The 12,036-nt window shown below is 60.0% G+C and overlaps 1 protein-coding gene across 1 annotated transcript in view; it reads right to left on the minus strand.

The window, feature by feature from the left end:
- MCPH1 (microcephalin 1) overlaps positions 1-12,036 on the minus strand; it is a 104,326-nt gene that overhangs the window by 62,171 nt on the left and 30,119 nt on the right. Inside the window, exons 11-12 of the mRNA XM_037526727.1 lie at positions 10,637-10,674; positions 9,740-9,902 (exon numbers count right to left, since the gene is read on the minus strand). Of these exons, the coding sequence (XP_037382624.1) occupies positions 9,740-9,902; positions 10,637-10,674 (201 nt within the window). The remainder of the gene's footprint in view (positions 1-9,739; positions 9,903-10,636; positions 10,675-12,036) is intronic.

Genomic DNA, 12,036 nt, shown 5'->3' on the forward strand with positions numbered 1-12,036 from the left:
GGGCCCCAGCCACCCGAGCCCGGGCGCGCAGGCTGCTCCCGTCCGTGGTGTTGTGAATGAACCTGGGAGGGCGGGTGTCCCTTCGCGGACAGACACCCAGGCAGGGCTGCGGGCTCACGTGGCAGACCCACGCGTAACGTGGGGAGAAGCCTCCACCCTGGCTGAGCAGGGGCTGGGCCCGCCGGCACCGCCACCGCGCACGGCTCCTTCCCACACCCCCCCAGCGCTGTGGCCTCCGGCCCTCTGCCATGGCCTCCTCCCCGGTGAGGCCGTCTCACGCGCTGGGACTTGCGTTTCCCGGTATCGGTAAGCGATGGTGAGATTTCGTCACGTGCCTTTGGCCGCCTGCACGTCTCCTTTGAAGGAGCGTCTAAGCTCTTCTGCCCGTATTTAAATCGCCTTCTTTTCATGAGTTACGTGAGTTCTCTGAGAATCCTGGAATCAGCCCCTGGCTGGAGAGACGGTGGCGACTATTTCTCCCGCACACGGGGTGTCTTGGGTGGATGGTTTCTTTGGCTGTGCAGACGCTTCCTCGTTTGATGTGGTCCCATTTGTTTACTCCTGCTCTTGTTTCCCCTGCTCTTGGAGTTCCCAAAAATATCCCCGAAGCCAACGCCTCTGTCAACACCACCCATTTCTAAACATTTTAAAATCCACATCTCCAGTAAAGGAATCATGACCGACAATCCCCAGTAAATACTCTGGGAGTTTATTAATTAGAAACACGAAGTAGGAGATGTTAGGCATGACCCAAATTCCAAAGCGACCGTCCTGGCACGTGACCTTGCTCCTGTGGGCAGCGGATAGTTTCAGGCGAGCTTCTCCATCACATACGTGACAATCCCCGCCGGACGTGGGAAGGAGACCATGTGCCACGAACCAGCTTTCATTACCATGAATATGATCATCCTTGGGCCACTGGAGCCACCCATTCTGAAATGATCAAAATAATGTCTTCCCTTGTCATTCAATAATGGTTGAGATCCTGCAGCCACCTCTAAGGCCAAACTCCCCGAACATCTGTTTTTCCACACCAGCACAATTTTACAGCTAAATCAAGCGGATTTAGATGACACTATCCTTCACCTGCGACCTCACCCCTTACATCAGTGCCTGCCCCCTCTTCCCGGAGTCCCACACAGAGCAGAGTCCCGGGAGAGGAGGTCTAAGCCCCGCCGCCGCCCGCAGTCACAGCCACCAGGGACTGCCAGTTTCAAACATTTCCTTCCCATCACCTCCTACTGCCAGGGCTTCCCCATCACGAGACCACGGTCTTGTTTTGATGAGCATTATGGACAATAAAGTGAAGAACAGGACACGGAGTTGAATGGGTGACTGCTCTCTGTTCTGGCCTGGGTCTTGTTGTAGCAGGTGCATTTATTTATTCAACTGGCTCTGCTCTCTGCTGCTCACCTGCGGACACTTCCTCGAACCTATCACGGTTAAGGGCTCACAGCCGGCCCTGGGAACCAAACCCCGCCCCAGAGGTGGCCTCTGGGGCAGGGGTTGAGGGCAAACCACAGCCGTCTCCCAGTGGCTGTGGGGCCTCGGAGGAAGCAAACCCTCCCTCCAGGAGGCTGAGACGGCGCGGGCGGAAACGCGTGTGAAGAACAGCATCGGACATAAGGAAGACGCGAAGTCACCGGTGCTGACACGCTCATCTTCCCTCCTCACGGCGACACAGACGATGGGTTCAAGGACAACGCATGGTGCTTTCGAAGCTACTCAGCAGCTGGACGATGGGAACTTGCTTAGAAGGCCAGAGAAAGTTCAGACGTGTCCAGAGAAGGAAAAGTCAAACTGTTCACTGCACAGATTCCCAGAAAGGCAGAAAGTGAGGGCAGGAGATGCCTCTGAAAATGGGAATTAGAACAGAGTGAAAGGAGCGTCTCCTACCCCAGCCCACGATCCAATGCAATAAAACCAGAAGTGCTGCTGCCGGGCAGAGGTCGGTGCTAACAGGCTAAGCCAGCACCTTCCCAGCATGGAGTCCTCCCCCAGGCCTGAGCCCCGCCCCCCAGTCTTCCCCCAGGCCGGACCCCCCCCCCCCCACCCAGGGCAGAGCCCCTCCCAGAACAGAACGGGCCAGCCACAGTCCCCGGGCAAAGCCGCCGTCAGACCCGCCCCCGGGCTCACAGGGCTGCTGGGCTTCCCAGGGCTGCGTCATGGAGGTGCTGGTGACCCACAGCAAGAGCTGCTGGCATGAACACGCACACAAACCACACAGAGGGGACCCTGGGAGCGGGGGTGGGGCCTCTGCGCAGCGCTGGGAGTCGAGGCTTCAGCCTCCAGGGCCTGGCGGGGCACTCCGACGAAAATAACCGGATTGGGAGATGACCCGTTGCAGAGACAGACTTGAGAGAAGGGACTGGACACTTTCAGAGGTCTCCGTGTGAACTGGCCACGAGTACAGAAAAAGCTCAGCCGCCAAGTCACTTCCAATAATCAGCTCAGGAAAAACGAAGAAAAAGTCCCAGCAACGAAATGGAATCACCACATGTGACACCCAGCAGGGGTGTGTGTGTGAGTGTGTGTGAGAGAGAGCACGGCGTGTTCACACACACCCAGATGTCGCGGCAGCATCAGAGGGAGCAGGGAAAGACGAGCAGCCCCAGAGCCAGAGCAGCAAAGGTTGCAGCGGGAAAAATCAAAAGTGACAGCAGCACCTGGGTCTGGTTTCCAGACGTTTAAGTCACCACAGGAATAAAAACATAGAAACAAACAAAATTTTCTGGAAAGAGAACGCCTGAGCCCCGGAGCGGGTGCCGGTCCCTATCCTCGCCCGAGCTGCGTCCCGGGGCCCATGCCCGAGGGCCCGGCCACAGGGCCCTCTTGGCAGCAGCTTCCACGGCTCAGTCCGGAGATGCCCTGCGTGACGGCCGGCGACAGCGGCCTGGAGTGCCAGCTGCCGGCACTTAGCAAGTTGCTAGCATTTACTCGGCGTTCCCTGGCACTTTGTTTAGATGCTTTAGGTCATCCTTGGATCCTTTCACAGATGAGGAAACTGAGGCTGAGAGAGGTTAAGTGCCTTCGTGGAGACCACAGAGTCGGCAAGTAGCGAGGTTGGCGTCAACACCCACGCTTTAACCCACGACTCTTTTAAAAACACCTAGAGCGGGCGATGAAGGTGTCCGCTTAAGTAGAAGGAGATCCGGGCGACGCCAGGTCATCTCCACAGGTAGATGCCAATCAGGCACCCGAACCCCAAATTCCCCGCTTTTGAGCTCCATGACTGTGAGCAACTGTTAGAGCCTGTTTCCACAAAGACGGCGGTGAGCAGGGCCGAGGCCACAGCCAGTGCTGAGCGTCACCCCGGCCTCGCAGGTCCCTCCTGGGCACGGGCCGGGAAGCAGCACTGTGCCCGAGGTGCCCACCCGCCGGCCTCCTGCTCGGACAGACTAGGACCAGGACCGGCCGCTCCAGCGGGGAGGGCGGCAGAGAAGAGGCTGGAGCCAGCTCCGCTGAGTCATAACCTGCATCCTAACGAGCATCTCGGGTGGAGCCCGGATTGCTAAGGTTGAAAAGGCGCTGCTCGGCAGGAAAGGCCACGCTGACCCCGCTCACCGAGACGGAGCAGGAGACAGAGCGCGACGCTAAGTGGTCATGAACGCGGCTCCGTTTTGGAGAGAGATGAACTGACAGACATTAGATACCATTCTGGGGAGGAAGAGGCGCTGTGAACTGATATTTGCTTGAATTTTCTTACAGAAAAGCTCGGCTGCTTGCGTCCTGCCCAGCCGCCCGTCTCCAGAAATGCACGGGCCGGTCTGGCCAGCTCCGCGTCTCCGTCCCACGCCTGAGCTGCCCCCCGCGTCCCCACGGAGCCCAGAAGCAAGAGCCAAGCATCTTTATAAATAACAGACTCGTACTTTTCTTATCAAAACGAAAACAAAGAAATAAATATAACACATTCCAATGTAACTGAAGAGCAGAACATCACTTTGCGCTAAGAAAACAGCCGCGATGCCAGCGCCCGTCCTGGCAAGAGCCGGTATCAGGGCCGCCGAGCGCGCTCGCGGTTTTCTGTTCTACGAGTTGGAGTGAAAAGGTGATTTTTCTTAAAGCACCAGCAGGTCATCTTCTGTCAACGATTTTAATGGGAAACACATGAACTCCGCAGAGACGCCTGTAATTTATGATCGCGGACAAGGCTCTAACCTGACACTCCTGGCTCTGCAGAGGCGAGAGGAAATGCTGAGACCCTGAAAAGCAGAGATGTGTGTTTTGTCACCGTCTTCGCTCACTCATCAAGCAAGGAGGCCGTGAGCCTCGGCCTGGCCTGGGCCCCACAGTGCAGGGGGTGGTCTCTGGCCTGCAAGCCCAGGCGCCCCTGAAGGCTGGGATGACCAGGTGTTGAGGCAGGAATGGACACAGAGCAGGTTTTCTGATCCAGCAGACCGGGTAAAGGAGGAGTCAGAGTCCTCAGTGGCTTTTGCAGGTCTTTTATTGGGGTTCACCAGGCATATGCAGGCAGGGGTGCTGGCTGGGGGGCTGGCCATCCTCCCAGCCCCCGGCAAATCCTCACTCTACCAAGGCTCTCTGGTGTTCTCTCTGTGTCTCTTCTTCTCTCGGCTTCCCTTCGTTCTCAGCGTCTCTCTTGGCTTCTGCTGGCGTCCCCGTGATGCCGACCTTAAAAGCCCAGTCTTAGCCAGGTGAATCCCATCTACGCATGCCGACACCGTGCTCCAGGCGCCGCCATCAGGCATGCATTCAGGACCGCGAGGATCCACCATCTATCCTGATGGCGGGAGGGCAGAAAAGCCTGACATTTTTCCTTACCCTACACCAGGGCTTGCTGGGTCCCGGGGGCGCTGTCTGTCTTGCTCTCTGGGCCCTCGGCCTGGGGGTGCGGGGGCATCACCATGTCTTACTACCCGAAGTCTTTACAATGGAAGGAAACGTTTCTCTGTGCCCTGCGTGCACAGATGCTGGAGACACCCAGAGAGGAAGGCGTCTGGGCCCGCTGCACCCCACGCTCCCCACTATACATAACCCGGTGCCTCTCGACTGATGGATGCATCAAGAAGAGGCACGACGAGACGCCCGGCTGTACAGCCAGAGGGAATCCTGCCCTTTGACCGGCGTGGACGGAGCTGAGGGGACGTGTGAGGGGGACGGGGAAGGGGTTGGCGTCACTCACACGCGGCATGCGGAGAAATCGAATGTCAGACCTACCAGGCCAGGAGAAATAAACTTCTGCACTACCAGACCAATCAGGGGCTGCCAGGAGGGGTGGGGGGATCGGTAAAGAGGGGACCATAGTGTGGGGGGTTCAGCGGGAACCTGCCATGGATGTGCAGACCCTCCAGGATTCCTGTGTGACGTCGCAGCGCCACTTCCACTTAAAGTCACATTGAAGAAGCGGCGCAGATTGCATGGGGGTGACGCCTCCGCCCAGGGCTCTCTCAGAGGTGAGTGGGGTGCAGCCGAGGGCAGGACAGGCGGGGGAGGCCAGAAGCACCCACCGGCTCCATGGGATGCAGCCATGACAGCCATGACATTCAGCGGGAATCCAGAGTCTGCAGAACCCACAGATGCTGCAGAACCTTCACAGCTGTGCCCAGGAGCTTCTTTCAGAAGAACAACGATGCTGAAGACCTGAGCAGCAGCTCTCCGTGCGCCCGGGCAAACCACGCCAGCGCCCACTTCTCGCCCCCGGGCAAGGACCACGTGAAGCCCCCTGGGGAGCGCGTGGCGATGGGTCTTGGGGGAAGGCACTGCTCATGAAGGACAGCAGGAACCCCGCAGGAGGGGGCAGCCATGGGCTCAGCACAGCAGTGTCAGGCGAGACTTCGGTCCCTACAGACCCCTGGAGGTCCCTGATGCATCAGGGGAGGTGACAGGGTGGAGTGAATTTTCTGGAGATGCCAGCGGGCATCTGCCTGTGGGGAGGGACCCCAGGGACAGGGAGCCTCTCCTGGTGGGTGGCAGGGGTCAGCCACACTGGGGCTGCACTGCACACTGTCCACTCAGCATGCCCATCCAGGGAAGACCAGTCGGGAGCAGAGGTCCTTGGGGGGCCCTGAGGCCAGCGAGCGCAGAGCCCCCTGCCCGTGCCAGCCGAGGGGTCAGGGTCCCCGGGTGATGCCCGGAACCCCTACCTCCCTACCATCGGGACAGCCTCGCTCAAGTTGGGTCCTGGCAGCATGAGCCGCGGCCTCAGCCCCAGGCAGCTGGACTGGGGCCGTGGGGGAAGGCCTTCCTGGAGGGCTGCCCCGCCCCGCTCATACACTTGTCCGGGTGTTCATGAGGGCAGCCGCGAAGCCCTGGGCTCTCCCACCTCTGTCTTCCACCCAAAGGTTGTGGACCTGGGAAACGTGGCGCCCGTGGGGCAGCCCGGCCCGGGGCTCGCAGGAAGGCACAGGAGGACAGAGCAGGACCAGAAGCAGACAACCTGTAGTCCGAGGCCAGGGTCCCCTCCCGGCAGCAGAGAGAGGGCCTGGGCGCTGCCTGGAACCGCCGGGGAGTCTGGAGCCTGTGCTCCCGCGCAGAGTCCGCACTGCGACAGAAACTGACCGCGGCTGTGTGAAGGGTGCGTGTAGCCTCGGCCCCAGGGGCACCTTTGTGAAGACCGCGGCAGCCTCGCCAGGCAGGCGCCCCTCCCCATCCAGACGCTCCAGAGGATGAGGATGCAGCAAGGGCGGGGGGTCCAGTGAGCTGGACACTGAGTGGGCGTCAGTGCCTGCACAGGGCAGTGTCCACTCAGCATGTGCAGCAGCCAAGTCCCAGGGGACAGAGGCATGGGGACTGTCTGAGGCCCACTCTGAGCTCGCCGGGAAGCCCGGCTGCAGGTTCAGGTGCGGACCGAGCGTGGGGTTCAGGATGTGCCTGGGGGCCAAGGGATGGCCGTTCTGCGAGCAGCGGCGACTTGGGTGGGGCAGCATCGCCCCTGAAGGGGAGCCACCTGCTCACCCCAATACTAGCCCCGCTGGCTGCAGGCAGCACAACAGCCTTGCAGGCCTCGGGCCTCCGTTTCTTCGGGTGACATTGCCTAACTCAGAACATCACCACGATTTCTTGGATGTGACAAACGTGGCCAACAACAACCAGCCAGCTCCGCGGCGCTGTGAGTGTTTTTCTGTTTTTCTGTTAATAGCTCGCGGCCCGAAACCTGGTGTGGCTCTGACTCTGCTCCTGAGCCCAGGGCCTCATTTTCAGCTCTTTTCCCCAAGGGCCTGTATCAGGCCGTCATCAGAGCCAGCCGGAGCCAGGTCTCCACGCTGACGCAGGCTGGGCCGCGCCCGGCTGCTCAGCTGGGCCTTGGTGGGCAGAGCCTTCCGCAGGGGGGCTGGCGGGCGCAGCGCCCTCACCTGAGCTCCGTCGGGGCGTGCAGTGGAGCAGCCGCCACGGAGCGGGCCCCGGGGCCGGGGCAGCCGCGCATTCGGCCACGTCTGAACGACATGGCGAAGACCCTCGGGGCTCCCAGGGCACGGTCAAGCCAGGTCCTCTTCTGTTGTGTCACTTCCTGCCACCCACGAACAGGACACAAGGGGCCCCGACTGGGTCTTCTGTTCCGAGCACCTGCAGACGAGTCAGGCATGAAGCAGGAGAAGCAGCAATGGCTCTTGGGTGGCGGCGGCGCTCACAAGGGCGCTGTGACACGCAGACGCGCCAGCACACCCAGGGTGTTGGGTGGAAGTTCCCGCTGAACTCAGAACATCACCGCGATTTTTGGATGTGATGAACACGGCCAAGAACAACCACCCAACTCTGGAGAGCCGCAGGGGCACTGAGGAGCAGAAAGTTCCGGAGACTTCCACCCCAGCCCCAAACACAAACATTCCCAGCGATGTTTGTCTTGGAGGCACAGCTACACTATGAGCCAAAGAGAATATTTGAAGAATCCCCCAAACTGTGCTGGGGACAAGGCCAGGAGGACCAGAGAGGGAGCCTCCGCTTTTCCAGAGGCAGGGTGGTCCTCTCGAGCATGCTCAGGCCCTCCAGCTCTTGGCCCTAAAGGAAGGGCAGCCCAGAGGGTCACACCTGAAGTGACAGGTGCATCTGAAGTTGTATTTCCCTGCCGACAGCAGGCGGAGCGGCTTCATGGGGTGGGGGCACCGGGCTCTGCCAAGCTCGCCGCAGCCGAGAGCGAGTCCTACAGGGGTCCAAGACAGGCACCTGGGCGGGGAGAGGCAATCTCCTGTCTCCGCAAGACTGAGACACGCAGGGAGAAGATGCAGTTTGCTTCCAGACCTTTCTTCGAGGGTGCGAGATGCAGTAACTGCTGGTGCCAGCAGGAGGGCACGGCCGAGGAGCCACCGTCCCCAACAAGGCCAGTCCTGAGCCCCAGGGTGGGAAGGGGAAGCCTCACTGGTGAGGGATGAGCCTGGGGTCATTTTCAGACACTGCTCCCCAGGCCTCTGTTCCTGAAGCCCGACAGCGCCCGCTGGCTTCAGAGAAGGTGAACTCGAGGAATGACACGGGAGCCTCCAGATAAAACAGGGCATCCTACGGGACGGCGCAGACGCCCTTTTCCAAGCCACCCCACACACCTCCCTCCAGCCTCTCCTCCGTGGCGCACTGCCAGGCTGTGCACGCCACCCTCTGCCAGCAAGGCGGCCCGGGGCAAGGATGGCCTATGCTGGGCAGCTCGGGCTGGGGGGTGGGGGGGGGGCGAGTAAGCTGTTACTTCGCTGCGAGGCTGCTAATGAAGCTCTCACTCTCCACGGGTCTGCTGGGGGCCGGACCCGTGTGAGCTCAGCTCTCACACAACCTGCCGCGGACTAGACCTGGCACGCCCGGCCCCTGCCCTCCCTTCTGGAAGGTCGTTCCTTCTCCTCTGGCTGCCTCCATCGCTCTGACAAGCCATGGCCATGCTCGTGTGGTGCGTTTCTGGACCCTGCCCAGGGGCAGGGCCAGGGCACCAGGCCAGTCTGGGGTCCGACCGCAGCTGCTCACAGCAGCTCCTCCAGATGGGGGACAGAGCTGCCGCCAGGGAGGCTGGGGTGACGGACACCCGGCAGGGATGCCCAAGAGGACGAGTAAACAAGCAGGCGGGCCAGAGGCCCCCCGGGAGAGAGCAGTTCCTGGGGAGATCCACTGCCCCCCCCGCCCCCCTCCACCCCCCAGCACCAGCGCTCAGCCCCCTCCGCAGGAGCTGCAGGGATAGAAGCTACGGCAACGGCCGCCTTCGAAGCACACCCGTAGCCGCCTGCATGTCTGGCCTCCTGCTGACACCACCGCCTGCACGCAGCACGCACACACCCTCGGAAAAGGACCCTCAGCTGGAGCAAACAGTGAGAGTAACAGGGGACAGTCCCCTCGGGAAGTGGCCACAGGTTGCGAGAGAAGTAAAAAGAGAAAGTGCAACAGACACTTTCGATTTTTATGAATTATGAAAACACCGATCTTTGCAAGAGTCTCCCTTGACGCACAGAAAGAAGGACAGACAGAGATGCAGACACCCAGGGGCTCCGGGACGTGTGTCACCCTAAGTAAAGCCCTCTGAGAGAACAACCACTGAATTCTGTTGGCTTTTTAACCCATCACTAACACAGGCCCCAACTTTCTTGGTCAACCGCGGAGGACGTGTTCCTGGGCAGGGACACCCGCTCTGTGTTCTCTTCCCGGGCCGGCTCTAACCCGTCCTGCTGCAGGCTGAGAGGCCTGTATCTGGGGGCTCCTCCTGTCCCTGCTTCCAGCTCCCCGCAAGGGATCAGGGCCCTGCACAGGTGCGGGACGCGCAGGGGAAGGCTCAGGGCCCAAGGGTGTGTGGGCAGGGCGGGCCAGGGCGGCTTACCCACTCGTAGGCGAGCACCCAGCAGCCACGGGCGATGCCCAGCAGCACGTTTAGGGTGCGCCCGGGCGCCCCGGCCAGCACGTGGGTGGTGGTGTCACACACTTCCCGGGCCAGCGCGAAGCCCTGCAGGCTGTTCACCACCTGGATGACGACGTTCTGCTTTCTGTCGAGAAAGAGAGAGAAGTCAACAGGCGAAGACCTGCCCTGCCCAGGAGCAGCAAGTTGAACATGGATTAAATAAAAAAAACAAAACAGCCGAAAACCAGGAGTTAAAATCCCACACGGACCCGGCTATGGCGGTCGGGTCTTCATTTCCCTGCTGTCGAGGACAGCTGACGCGGGAGGTGAGAACCTGCAGTCTCACGTCCAGCTGTCAATTTAATGGCTGAGAAAACGTGGGGCATGCCCGTGGCTGGGGCAGGGATGGGCTGGGCGGGGCAGCCGCACGGAGGGCAGGGCCAAGCCCCAGCCCATGGTCATCCCCTAGCCGCCCCGCCTTAGACTTACTGCTTCAACTGTGTGAGCGACGACCCGACTCCCCACCGGCCTGTTTCATGGCGAAAACGTGACCTTTACTAAGTGTCAGGCACAGTTTTCTAACTAAATGGGGGGAAAGGCCCTTCTTATTCCATCGACTCAACTCTTAGGGCCGATCGGAACTGCTTTCGAATCTTCAGCCCACCTCACTGCTCGTCCGGGCTGTCGCCCCACGAGTGCCTTCCGTGTCTTTTACACTTAAGTCTCCTTCCTGCTGGACGTGCCTACCCAGGACCCGTCCGCTCTCCCTTCTCCACCCGTCACCTGGCTAAGGCCTGACGTGCCGACACTGCTTCTCCCGCCCTCTCCTGGCGCCTTCTGGAAGCCAGTGAAACACGAGGCGGGTCGGCGAGCACTTACTCGGACGGCATGCTGGTCATGACCAGGGTTCTCGTGGGCTGGAGAGTGCAAAAGAGAAGGAACAACAGTTAAAAAGGTAAAAGTTAGTTGTTCAGACAGAAACAAACTTTGATACGGTTTGTGAAAAGTCACATCACTCGAAAAATCAACATTTCAGCATGTATCACGGAGGAAAAAACTTTATATTCCCGGGAAACGCGCCGCCCCACAGACTCAGACTCCGCTAGTGGGTCCCGATCAGCCCAAGTTAGCAGGCGGAGCCGCAAATAAAGGTCTCCCTGTCTCTCCGCTGCCAGCGAGGGGCCTCCAAGCACCGTCCTGCCCGCAGAGGGCGGGGAGGGGCATGTTTCTACGGGGGGGGCAGTCCTGCTCCCCACGGCTTCAGGCAGCCACGTCCCCTCTCAACAGCCCGCGGTGGGCGCCCTCGTCCCCCACGGAGGCGGAGGCCACGGGGCTGCTCCGTCACGTGCTGGCACGGGCGATCAGAACTGTCAAGTTTTTCCTTCTTTAAATAAAAAATTTTAGATACTTTTTAACTTACATAAGAAAAGCACACCGACAGCCAAGAAGTTCAGGCTTTGGAAATACATCATTAGCAATCTACACTCCCCTGCGAGTCCACCAGCCAGAAATAACCACTGCGGAGCAATGTGGTGCCTCATCAGGCCCGTCTTCTCTCTAGGCGAGCGGGGGGGGGGGGATCTAATTATTTAAAAAATGAAAGTGGACTCATTTTATTCACACGTCTGTACTCATGTGATATGCTGTGGGTGGAACTGACTGCCCGGTGTGACCACACACTGGCCTGCGTGGCCTGGATGGTCCTGTGGGTCAGTGATGCCCCACAGATGCCCCCCATGGACCTGAAGGGCACTGCGGGAAGGTGGAGGAAGGAGAAGAGATGGTAGGGGTCAAGAAGATATTCAAGAGAGGAACCTGGGCAAGGGACGGAGGACCTAAGGAAGGAGGTCATCCTTTCAGAATGTTCTATTTGTTGTTAGCGCTCATCTGCCTCAGACACTTATGGAGCAAGGTGACACAGTGCCCCGGCCAGGCCTGGGGACACGGCCTGTACGTGGGAGTCTCTAATCTCCGAGACAGACTCACTCTCACTGGGCCCTGCTCCTCATGGCCCCTGGAGTGGGGATTCCACTGGCTGCACAACATCACCCAGTGACGGCTGAGAGGAGGCTACTCTGTGGCACTGAAGTTCTACTGGGGGCCAGCGCAAGCAGCCCACAGGGCTCCACCTGTGGGAAGGCCCCACCTCTAGGACCGTGGATGAGGGATGACGGGAGAGGAGATTCTTGAGCGCTGCAGTGTGGGCTCCTCTTCCTCACTAACTCTACCGTCTCCTGCACAGCCTGTGACTTTGTCATTGGCATACACTGACAACCCCG

Source organism: Talpa occidentalis, unplaced genomic scaffold (assembly GCF_014898055.3).
Source record: "Talpa occidentalis isolate TD23 unplaced genomic scaffold, MPIMG_talOcc4v2.1 talOcc4.4, whole genome shotgun sequence".
Classification (NCBI taxonomy): Eukaryota; Metazoa; Chordata; class Mammalia; order Eulipotyphla; family Talpidae; genus Talpa; species Talpa occidentalis.